General features: G+C 37.6%; 1 protein-coding gene across 1 annotated transcript in view; it reads right to left on the bottom strand.

Moving 5' to 3' along the window:
- Nucleotides 1–7,899, bottom strand: part of LOC126789139 (myosin-2) — a 10,832-nt gene extending 2,933 nt beyond the window's left edge. Inside the window, exons 1-21 of the mRNA XM_050515216.1 lie at nt 6,987–7,899; nt 6,564–6,665; nt 6,304–6,447; nt 6,067–6,217; nt 5,922–5,949; nt 5,598–5,766; nt 5,403–5,466; nt 5,257–5,270; nt 5,083–5,167; nt 4,189–4,292; nt 3,901–4,039; nt 3,245–3,360; nt 2,996–3,148; nt 2,810–2,899; nt 2,609–2,686; nt 2,195–2,353; nt 1,292–1,495; nt 846–1,051; nt 622–757; nt 328–457; nt 12–94 (exon numbers count right to left, since the gene is read on the bottom strand). Coding sequence (XP_050371173.1) covers nt 12–94; nt 328–457; nt 622–757; nt 846–1,051; nt 1,292–1,495; nt 2,195–2,353; nt 2,609–2,686; nt 2,810–2,899; nt 2,996–3,148; nt 3,245–3,360; nt 3,901–4,039; nt 4,189–4,292; nt 5,083–5,167; nt 5,257–5,270; nt 5,403–5,466; nt 5,598–5,766; nt 5,922–5,949; nt 6,067–6,217; nt 6,304–6,447; nt 6,564–6,665; nt 6,987–7,397 — 2,766 coding nt within the window. The 5' untranslated portion in view covers nt 7,398–7,899. The remainder of the gene's footprint in view (nt 1–11; nt 95–327; nt 458–621; nt 758–845; nt 1,052–1,291; nt 1,496–2,194; nt 2,354–2,608; nt 2,687–2,809; nt 2,900–2,995; nt 3,149–3,244; nt 3,361–3,900; nt 4,040–4,188; nt 4,293–5,082; nt 5,168–5,256; nt 5,271–5,402; nt 5,467–5,597; nt 5,767–5,921; nt 5,950–6,066; nt 6,218–6,303; nt 6,448–6,563; nt 6,666–6,986) is intronic.
- Nucleotides 7,900–12,447: the final 4,548 nt, after the last annotated feature.

Here is a 12,447-nt window from a genome sequence, read left to right as displayed (position 1 = left end):
CTCATTAGTACCTTCACTTCAGAATTCTTCCTGCTGGACTTCCGTCTAGCTTTAGGAGTATCAGCTTTCCACCCACCATTTTCACCAGGAACACCTGCATCTAAATAGTAAAATTCCAATGACTATTAACAAGAAGCCAAAGAAATTGGTGCTCAATGCCAGTTGTAGCCTCAAATTCAATTATAGTCCAACAACAAACTAAAAAGCTCTGCACAGATAGTCCGAATTTGTTTGATTTTCCTTTCTTTCCATTGCAAGCATTGTTCAATCAAACATACTGGTATAACAATCTCAACCAAATTAAACTAAGAGGCAAGTATGCATTACTTGATTGTGATTTTGTGCTTCCTTTCTTGGTTTGATGGAAATGACGGCGAGCCCAGTAACCACGAAAGTACTTTTGAACAGAAACTATTCCTCGAAGAACTCTATTTCTCTTATCCTCCAATGGAGCAATCTGTGAATACACTTGCCAACATGACAAAAGCATCAGACAAAATAAACTAAAATCAACCAGAAAAATATACTACTCCAGTGCTTAATAACATAGGAATTCACGAGCCAATAGCCAGCCAGCGAATATTTATGGTAAGCTAAAAGGAAAGAAAACTCTGCGTTTACCTGTCCTGGTCGTAGATACACTTTTGTATAGCCTACTTGATACATTCCAGGGAGGACACTGAACTGTTGTAGAACAGCAACGGATAGACTTAATGGATCCTCAGCAACAGTGGCCTTCGAAAGTAGGAACCCATACCTAAATATGGCACAAGCGAAGAAATAACTCAGCAGTTTAGAAAATCAGTAAAAACTAGAAGGGTAAACCTTCATTTCATTCTACCAACCTTCCTGCAAACTCGTGATGTGTCATCCTAGTGGGATATCCAGATCGTGACATCCTAACAACCTCTGAAACTCCGGAACACCTGAGCTGTTGTAAAACAAGTTCTGCTTCATAAACACTGGGAAGCTGCTTATTGTTCGGCTTTATACAGCGAACAAAGTGAGGTCTGCTACTCTCCAACTGGTGCATTAGTTTGAATAATTGGCCCTACAAGCATGCATGAACAGTATGATATACGTTAAGCATTGAAGAAAAACTGAAAGTTTTGTCTCAGCACAATAATAAGTATATTACAAATTCACAATACACTGCAATTTCTTAGCACACAAAAATATCCAAAACTATCATCTCCCAAAGTTGCATTTTACTGATATGGAAGACATAAAATTGACTTCTGATATACACGAGCAAAAGCTTCAGGAAAAAAAATATGCAAAGCATAAGTACCTTGAACTTAACACCAACACTTGGTTTTGCAGAGTCCAATGCATTCATCTGACAAGATGTTGCTGCTGGTTCCTGGAATTTCTTAAGCATTTCAGAGGTAAATAATCGCAGAAGCTGACTGCTGCATGATGATAACAGCTGGACGGTAGCAGAGGACAACGAATCTCTGCTCTTTTCCAGGAAGCCACTTATGTCATATAAGACCTGATACAAAATCACATGTAAGTAAAACTATGTAGGCTTTATGAAGATCATTCTCACATTTATGGCTAAATAGGTCCTAAACCCTGCATAAATCTGTAACAATGAGCTTGTCTTCTAGCCCTCATGCTATCCTATTCCAATGTAGGACGATGACTAGGGGAACAAAGAGATATGAGGACCAATGGTCTCAGATTCTCAAAGATGTTCCCGAGGTTCCCTCAAGAGAACCTAGAAAAGCAGTCATTTCTCAGGTAAAACATGGTGTCTCTTGAGAAAAAGGCCCCAAGGCCAAGCCCCAATGTCAAATGACACACTTAAGCAAAAAACACAAAAGCAAAACGAAAGGCCATGGAGAACAACCCTAAGAAAATCCCACAGTCCATTTTGCAATCTGCACTCCAAACAGAAAAGCTGGTTTAAATTTATATCCACCAGTACCTTGAGCAAGTGCTCAGATATCCATCCACATATCCCTCTTTTGCATTTTTTTTTATTAACACTGCATCTATAATATAATGAAAAACCATACATTTGGATTTCATTACCATGGTTCAGTACCAAATCATTGGACAATTCATAAAATGATTCTACTACAGATTGTAGTCACATTTAGTTTTATGGTTTTACAATAAATACTATTTGTGTGCTCCCATTTCTAAATATGTGGAAGTTTGTCAATGTGTTCAAGCGAAGACTAACCTCTCCAGCATGGTGATGAATACTGAAAGATCCGCCTCTTTCTGCTTTAAAGCAAGAATTCCCTTTCAACTGCTGCTTAAACTTATCGGCAAGGGTCAAATCAGTTGCCTTCAGAAAACTAGATTCTTCTTCCAACAACGATAGTAGCCCTGAAGGTTTCTGAGAACCAAGTGGCTTGAACAATCATAACAAAGACTTTGGCCGTGAAACAAGAAAGAAAAATTGATGAAACTAATATTACAAGTCTCAGGGCAATTTCTGTATTGCAATTGTGCAACACAAGTCTTACTAAGATATAACACACCACAATTAATGAAAAGTGTTACAAGAAACCAAAGAAACTACATCGTAGAAGTATTTAGCTCCCAATGAAAATGAGCAAGACAATGAAGTACAAGGCTTTAATTAAAATACCTTTTCAAAAAGATCCAAGCACTCTTGGTTGTCTTCAAAATCTACTTTAGCCCAATCAACCCCATCCAATTCACATTCCTGAAAATAAGAACAATATTCACATTGCAATTCATACTTTTGGTCCTATAGACTCAAAAAATTATTCTTCTAAGAATCAATATGGCGTGTGATCCCCAATCTATTTCCATTTCAGATGCTCACCTCCTGTTCAAGCTTTAATAAATACCGATTTAAATGCTGTTGCAGCCTCTCATTTGCATAGTTAGTACACATCTGTTCAAAACTGTTCTTCTGAAAAGAGAAAAGAGGCATTAAGATCTGTTAATACAAGAACACATTCAAAATAATAATAAGTACAGATTAAGACAGAGTTTTATGACTTTATACCTGTAGTGACTCAAACCCGTATATATCAAGTATACTGATTGATCTTCCAGTCGAGCATCTTTCCACTTGGAGAGACTTGTTCATGAGTTCTACAAGCCAGTCAAACAAGCTCATGTAGATAAATCTTGCCAATGCATCCCTTGCATCAGTGGCCTGAGTATAAATGAATAAATAAGGGCCTTATTATACTGAAATGGGGTGTCAATACTGTTAGGGATGGACAGACAGAGTGTTCAGTACTCAACAAACCTGCTGCAAAGTCGATCTGTTATCTATACTATCTTCAACAGCATTGTCATCGGTGGATAAAGCTAGCATTAACTCCTCGGTGCTACATCCCATCAGCCTGGAAGCAGTGGTTACAGCTACAAAAAAAAAAGTTGGGTGAATACTTTTAGTAGTTCCTTAATCAGTTCTCTTGAAGGTAATATATATCGGACATCCAGGGAGAAGGTTATATCCCAGATTGAAAATCAGACACTATGGAAAATGTTACTAACAATAAAAAATCACAGTTCGTAACTCTCCATAGATGCAGTCCTCAGAAATCCATTATTTGTGACGAAAAAAAAAATAACCCATTACTGTATTTGTTAGCTTCTCTTTCTGAGTTACTTTTTAGAGTTGGGCGATTTACTCTATGGACTCAAAAACCCAAGGCTGGACACATTAAACCCATAGATTACGTGTATATGTGCCCATCATTCTATCACTGCTCAATAAAAATGTAGGTTTTAGCATAAAATTGCCTTTCTGAGCTTCTGGTTATAGATTTTATAACCATCAGGAAACCCTTCCTCTAGATATCAACAAAACATCCAAACCCTTTAAGGCAATTGCACCAGAATTAGCATCACCAAAGTTATCCCATCGAATTATTATCAAGCCACTTACAGATATCTTACCTTCACCAGCCAACACTTTCACATGATTTTCATTGTCCATCACTTCAAATGATATGTTTCCGAGCCATAGCACAGCTGCCAGCATAGAAAACACCTCTTCTTGATCTTCTATACAAATTTGAAGAGTATCAAACGCATCCTGGGGGGAGGGCAAAACAAGAAATCAAGGGTTAAGGCACACTTTGGCCATAAGAGCAGTAAACCAGAAAAAGAGGTACATTGACCACATGAATGGTGATTGTGACATTCTTTTTTTTCATGGCACTAGTAAGAGCTGTCTATAATTACCATGAGCAAGTGAAACTTCTGAGCATCATCTACACCATCAATTGCCAAGCAACCACTCTGACTAAGATAGTTGTAATCACTAGCCATTTTCAGATTCAGCCTCTCTGCAATTAAAAGCATAAGAGTCATTTGCATAATGTTATTGGTATCTTTACAAATCAACAAGTACGGACAACATTGACAGTTGAATAGACACAACTGTTGGATGATTTAATAAATAACATATGGTCCTTATTTGTCATAGAACTATATAATTCCAATTAAACTTGGACATAAAACAGAAGCAAGGTCATAGATAGATGATTGTTTAATCACCACATCAGGCAAGTTGTATGAAACAACTACAAAAACTAGAGAAAGTCACCTCAAGGCGACTAGTAATACTGAGTCCCTGGAACAACGTTCTATCCCAGGAAGCTTCTTGGTTTTCAAGCTATTTTGACTCACAAACAAACAATGCCGTCTGGCTTCTTGGATATACAACAAGATACTCAGCAGTATAGTCACAAACTTATGAGTTGACATTTTCCTAGTCTTTACTCTTTAGAAATACTAATAATAAGAGAACATATATCTCAGTCATGGTCAGCAATGTCAAAGTACAGAATTAGCAAAATAATATAGCCAACAAGTCAAAAACAGTTTTCATAACCTGCTCCAATTAACTATCCAGTATACGGTAACAATCAGGATTGTGGTGTCTCTAGGTTTCATAAATAGCGCATAGCTAAGGAAAACAAATTAGGGGATTGGCCAGAAAATAGTGGCGGATGTAGAGTATTTTTCCACAGTGCACGAAAATGCTGAGATAGGAAACTAAAGCTATTGATCATACAGAAATTAAAACTACTAAGATGGCGAAATTGAATAATTAATAAACAACAAGGTCCTTACCTTTAAGTATTGATGGAGCACCAGCACAAAGTTGATAAAAGATATGGTACGACCTCTCACCAGTTTCCAGTCGAGCCACTCTTGACTGCTCACATGACACAATAGAATATCAGAAAAGGCACATCAAAACAATGAAAACAACCAGCTTGAGTTAGTACAGGGCAAGTTACCTACCTTTTCAAGTAACACTGTCCACAATCAAGATAGACCAATGGTGTCCACACATGTATGAGGTGGTAAAATCAAGTCAGTAGAGTTAATGAAATGATAATCAAGTGATAGCATACCAAACAGCAAAATAGTCGAACAAAAACGCTTACAGGTTTGAATTTCAGCACCATCTATTTTTCCCACCGAGGTAAAACGAATTTCAAGCAACTTCCCCTGCAGCAAATTAGAAATAATGTTACCCAAACTGCTATTTAAGAAATTCATGATCAAGTTCCATTTATAATTTTGAAAGCGCAATAAATTTCTGACACGGTACAGCAAACATAAGAATATCTAGAACATACAAATCGGCTAGCGTTATCATTTATGGATGTTTTTGCATTTCCAAATGCTTCCAGTATGCAGTTGGTCTGAAGGATTGCATTTTCAATGCCACAACTCCCACCGCCAAGAGCAGCCAAGTATTGCATTGCAATCTTTGCTGTCTCAGTTTTCCCAGCTCCACTTTCCCCACTGTAAGAGAAAAAACTTCTATGATTTTCATTGCAAAATATATTCTGATTACAACTCAGTTTCAGTACATATTAGTATAAGATAAGAAACACGAGAAGCAAAAAATCCATTCAAAGCTTCAAAAACACTGAAAACTAAAATGATTAGAGTCTAACCTTATGATGATGGACTGATTCGCATCATCTGCAAAATAAAAAGTTATTGCAAGGCAGGAAAAAAAAGAAAAATGCCATACTGATTCCACTAGATAATGTAACAATTAAACACAAAAACTGATGAATAAAAAACAATTTTATGCACCTCTCATCATCTCATTGTAAGCAGCATCTGCTACTGCGTAAACATGAGGTCTGTCTACTAGCTTCTTCTTATAAGCTGCAACAAGATCATCTCCACAAATTTGGACATCTTTATAAGGATTCACTGCAATCAACACTGGCCCTGCTTTGCTCTACATAAAGCCAAAACGAGAATTATAAAGGAGAGTGGAAGGAGAAAAGAATCTGATGGGAGAGTATAAGCAACAAGGAAACTTACATAAATCAAGTCCTGAGAATATCTCGACTGAAGATTGCAAAGAACAGAAGGATCATTTATATAGCTCAGCTGCACAAGATCATCCACTCCTTCCAGAATATCTGGGTTTGCTGGTAAGAGCTCCCCTCTAGGCACTTTGATTACCTGCAGAAACATAACAAGGGCACACACAACCCAAAGACTTAAGTTTCTAGTTTCTACAGTTGTACAACAAGCCTACGTTGGTTTAAATCAATTCAAACAATTCTGATGTAACTTACATTTCCATCAGAGACCGACACAAATGCGACATCCCCGGACGTTGATTGAATCGTTCCTGACTCCCATAGTCCACTAGGTAGCCGACACCACACCTTAAGTTTCTGAAACAAAATACTTCCCACATCAGTTCCGATTTACACAAACAAAAACATCCCTCAACTGAAGAACAAACTTGCGCAGTTTAAAACGAAGGATCTGATCTAACAATCACCAAACCGATCTATTCCAATGAATCTTCCCAACCAAACTATCCAGCTTTATCAGAAAAGGTGCGGTATATTTACTCCAACAACCAAAACTCCAATAATAAATTACCAACTGTGTGTTATTCAGATCACACGCACTACTCCAAATAACACTAATAAATATTACAGTAATCGAAAACTAACAAAGATCAGTAAACTAAGCTCTACAAAAGTTACCTTCTTCATGAAATAACCAACATTATCATCCCAATCAGACTTAGCCACCTTCTGCCGGCACGGCAGCTCCTCCTCCTCCTCCTCCGCCGCCGCAACATACGGCGACTCCACCTCCTTCTCCGTCCTCTTGGCGCCAAAATTACACCTCCTGCCCCCAACCACCTCCCTCTCCTTCCTCTTGTTCACACTGGCGCTGGGGGCCCACTCCGGCGACCGGTCCACCTTCTCCACAGTGAAATTGTACGGCAAGGAGCGGCGCGCCGACGGCAACCGCGCCTTGGAAGTCGGCCGGGACGGCAATGCCGGCGGCACCTCCTTCGGCTGCTCGGCCTCGTCTCTCCGCCGCAGCGAATCGAGCATTTCCTCCAACGAGCTCCTCGCCACAATCGACGGCGACGCCGACACCATCATTTCCGCTCCGATTCAGACCTCAAAATTCTCAATCAAAACCTCCACGGACTCGAAATCCGAGCCGATTCTAACACGGCATTGGTGAATCACAGCGGAACCAAAAACCCTAGGGAGATCAAAATTCACTCAAATCAACGGGAAATCGAACATGCAGAGACCGGAAAACTCCGCTCCGATATTCGAATCCGGCGAAGCTCAATCGTGGATACAGAGGCGGAAGAAATGCGGTGATTGTTTGGTGGCGGAAATCAAGAAAAGCTGAGGTGGCGAAATCGAGGGGGTTTACGTTTCTGATACTGAAAGCGTAAGTTACGAAGAGAATAGGGCTTTGTGATGAAGAAGGAAGAAGAAAGAAGAAAGAAGAAGAAGGAAGGAGGTTGAAGTTTGTTGAGGACAAAAAAAACCAGAAAATAAAAAAGGGAGAGAAAAAGGAGAGAGGGTTGTCTCAGCTTTCTTCAGCTTCTGCTTCTCTGTTGGTTCGGTTTCGGTTTCTTCTGTTGTGGTTTTCTCTCTCAGAAAACATGAACGAAATGCTGGAGCCGAGTTTTGGGGTGGAGGAACGAACGTGTATATATTATTGTTTTTCTTCTTTTTTAAAAAAATATATTATGCGGAGTGATATATTATTATTCCACGTATGTGAGTTATGTACCTTTGTTGCTTTTAATTTTGATTTTTTTTGTTTTTTTGGGAAATTTGAATGTTTATGAAGGCTTAGCTGGAGTCCAGAAATGGCTCCCTAAACAGAGAGAGCCGTTTGGGGGGCGGATAAGGATAAAATAAAGGAATAATTTTTTTAAACTGATTTTTGAAACTAAATTGGAAATGTGACGAGCTTTTGGAGAGGGACAATTGTTAATGCATGCAAACGCTCACACGCATATTTATATAAGTAAACCTTTTCAATTTGTATTCGTAAAAGAAACTCATTTAACTCTCACTCACTTGATGATTAGTAAGCTGGTCACGGTCTAGCTAAACTCTCCCAGAAAGTAGAGATCTCAAAACCTAGTTTTTATATGTAATAGGTGATATCTCCTACATGTAAAGGAAATAGTTACATAATCTAATCGTCTATATTAAAATTAACAAAGTGTAACTTTGACAATCGACATACATACGACATGTATACAAATTAACGAGTTTTTATATACATAAAATACGAACTAACTAGTTTGAATTACCGTGACACATGAAAATGCGACTGCCAAATAAAATAAAATAAAAAACGTGGAGGAAGCGGGGTGAGTAAGATCTACTTTGTATATATTATTTTTCGGTTTTCCTATCTAGTTTTAGACCTATTTTTCGACCGGTCTGAGTCTCAATCATCTTCTTTCACTTCACAAATACATATAAGACTTCATCTTTATGCAAACAATATTCACTAATAATTTCATAATAATGCAGTGAAGTGTAAATTTAGCTTTCAATTCATAGGATCCATATTAATTAGCTTTTACACCAAGTATCGCAAGTACTAAGCATGAGATTCATTTTCCTATTTAGGTGAAGTGGATGACAACAATAACCCCAGTTGCAACAACAGTCTTGCCATCTAACTGGACCAACACTTTCACAAGAAGAAACCCAAAAGAAAGCAATATGAACAAAATATTATGGAGCAGATGATAATAACAAGCACTGCAAAATTAGCCTAGAATGGCACATTTGATAATAATTCTAAGAATCTGGGTTGTGTTAATTAATTTGGATTATAGATGCTATAACATGAAAATGACATGGAAGTTGTTTTCTGGTCTTAGGCTAGTTTGAATTGATGGAGCCATTTTGATTCTTGAAATTAAGTTATGAATATGACTTTGAAGCTGCTCGCATGTCTATGGCCACTAAAATTCAAAGTTTTATGTTCAGCGCTCAAAATTATTCACTCCACTAGAGTTTGGAAAACATACATTAAGGTTTCGTTGTTCAGTAATGCCGCAAAATATTGAAACACTTAACATCGAGTGACATATAGAAAGTCATTGATTCCAATTAAACTGGCATTTTAAATTGGTGCATGAATGGTGTGTGTATCAATACTTCCTAAATAAATCACATAATGTAGAACTCTACTCTAAAAGGAGTAGTCGGATATGCAAATTTATTTATATGTCTTGTCTCAAATGTCGAAAGTGAACAGTTTTATATTTTGAGTTTTAATTTGTAATTACGAATTTTTAATTAGATCTTAAAAAAATAACGATCAAGGTACTGGCACATGCAATGCTACCATGAACAATAACTATAAAAGAGTGATGAAATTAATTGACTAGCATTCGTAGAAGAGTATACACCTGAAGTTCCCTAATCATGCATCCATGATCTCACAAGTGAATTGCAGAAAGATTAATCATTTAACGGTAACGTGGCCTCCCACCCACTAATTAATTAATTAAAAGCGCCAAATAAAGAGCAAAATAGATAAAAGGTCAAAAAGAAAAATAGCAAAACTTGGCCCCCGGAGAAACACCACAGTACCTAAACCCCGCGGGGTTTTGGACCTTAATGCTTGTTGCTTTCTCTTATCTATTCTCAAATCATTCATGTGCTTCAATTCAATCGTGACCCGTTTGCCACTACTTTGCTTATATAATTGAGGGAAGTTGACATTTTCATTTTCAATATAGTTGATGAAATTGTTAATACGTATAAGTTGAATGTGTATGAATTTCTTGTTGATGATTTTGTAAATCGTAATTGTGCACCTGCATCATTATTGTTGTGTTGTTTGTTAGTGAAAACAAAGCAAAACTGGAAAAAGAAGAGAAAAATGTTAATATTATATCAAAAATTCAAATGTTTGTGGTCTTAGCAACCCTAAAACAGATCATCAAGGAAAAAGAAGGCATAATAATGGTTAAACACTTAAATCTGAACTCAAATTTCTTTTGCCTGTGGAAATAGATTTCAAGTCACCGGTGGAGAATGGCTCAACAAGCTCTAATCACTCAGGGTCGTAGCAGACTAGAAGCTAGCTGGAGGGTGAGTTGCCTATCACACTTCTTTCAATCTTGGCGGAGTCAGACTCCATGCATGCACCCTAATCTTAACCTCAAGACTGATTGAAGATCGGCCATGAAAGATTAAAATTTACCCCAAAATTCTGCAGTAAGAATACCGCACGTAACCAACTACATATACCATGAACCAAAAGTAATGTATGTATGATCACTTGTGTCATTTTCTATTGCAAGTTAAAGACCTGTTCCCCTACTACGTACTCTTTTGCGCAGAGAATTTTGCATACCATATGCAGATCGGCTTTTCTTTGAGGAATGGGTTTATTTTTACTGCAAAGCTGAAAAAGTGAGGTAAAAAAGAAAAAGGGTTTGCTTATTCACTACTGATATTACCAAAACCTCGAAATCCCAATTTGTGCCGGTAACTTGGTTATCTGATTGAGATTTGAGCAAATTGGGTTGATTGACCTAAATAATTAGCAGATCGAGGACACCACTTTAATTAGTGATGATGATAGATATTGATTCCTGAAAGGAACTAATAGAAATGGACCGAAAAGTTTGTCTAGAAAGTAGTTTAGGAATTTTCGGTGCATCCGAAAAACTACACGGTAATATCTAGCGGTGTTTTATTTTAATCACCATTTAACACTTAAAATCATATTTAAGTTATTTTATCAAATACTATTTTGGATTTATTTCTAAAACTCTATACTCTACACTCTAATACCCTAAACCCTAAACTCTATACTCTAAAACCTTATACCCTAAACTTTAAACGCTAAAACCATGTACTCTAAAACTTAAACTATAAACTCTAAACCATAAATTATAGTTCAAAATTATCAATACCTATGACGGTCATTTCACAAATAATACAAATATGTAAAATTATAATTTTAGTGTAATAAATCAATGTGTTAAAATATAACATGTGAGGAGGACAACTCGACATTACCATGTGGTTCTCTCATAGCACATATTTTTTTTCACTTTATAGCTAAGAATCCGGAGGTTAATAAGCATCAAGTCTAAAAGAAAATTTTCACGTACCCTCAATTAGACATCCTTTTAGTAGCAATCTAATGCCTTTTTAATGCATGTCGAGCAACAAAAGTGAAATTTGGTGGCATCGCGAGCCGATTTGCTCAGAGTTATTTGCGTTGTCTATAGTTCACCCTCCGGTGCTGACTATTCCTTCTATGATTGAAGACAATATTTGGAGGATATTGCAGAGGTTTCCTGGTGGTGATTGTGCGAGGAAGGCTATGGAGGTGTTCTTCGACTCAATGGCGGCCTTGCTCTTGTTGGCAGTCAGAGTTATGATGCCCAAGAGACGATCTAGGTTTGGGTTTGAATATGCAAGGGGTGGAGGCGGCCTGGGTTTTGACAGCATGAGTGGATCTCGGCCTTCGGTGATCTCGGCAAGGGTGTTGCTACCGCTGCCGTGTAGAGATTTAGAGATTGGTTTCAATCACAGTCTGCTTGGGTCAAACTTTGGAAGTGGAGGCCCCTTATAGGCTTGGAGCTAATGTCGCCTTGACATAGCACATGTTCCGACCGGGCAAATGTGTGGCGCACTGTTTGGAATTTTCAGCTCTCATTGGGCTGGGCTGGAGTGTGGGCTTTTGGGCCCGGGCCTTGGTTCACGCATACATATGGTCTTGTTTAGATTTGTCTGTTTCTTATTGCTATGCTTGCATTAGTCGTAGAATATGCGATTTTTTTCTTTTTTTATTGTGAGCTTATTACTAAAGAATAGTTTTATATCGCATACTAGTTTTGAGTTTCGACTCATGACCTCTTATATGTTGCTTTGTCACAGCGGGGAGGTATGTACTAGCTATTCAGACCTCATAAAATTATTATATAAAACGTATTTGTTTGTTGTAAAAAAAAAAGTGAAATTTGGTGGCCATAATCATTTTTGCCACTAAATTTATCCCACTTAATAAAGATTACGGTAAGAAATTCCGAATGTGTCTTGACTCGTCAAGTACTAGAGACAGATAAATAAGAAAAATTAACTTTATATATTGACTACAGATTGATTATGTGCACTTTAGTAAATCAGATCATTCAGG

The sequence above is a fragment of the Argentina anserina genome, chromosome 3 (assembly GCF_933775445.1).
Source record: "Argentina anserina chromosome 3, drPotAnse1.1, whole genome shotgun sequence".
Classification (NCBI taxonomy): Eukaryota; Viridiplantae; Streptophyta; class Magnoliopsida; order Rosales; family Rosaceae; genus Argentina; species Argentina anserina.
The sequence above is the reverse complement of the archived record's forward strand: the minus strand, read 5'-3'. Positions and strand labels throughout refer to the sequence as shown.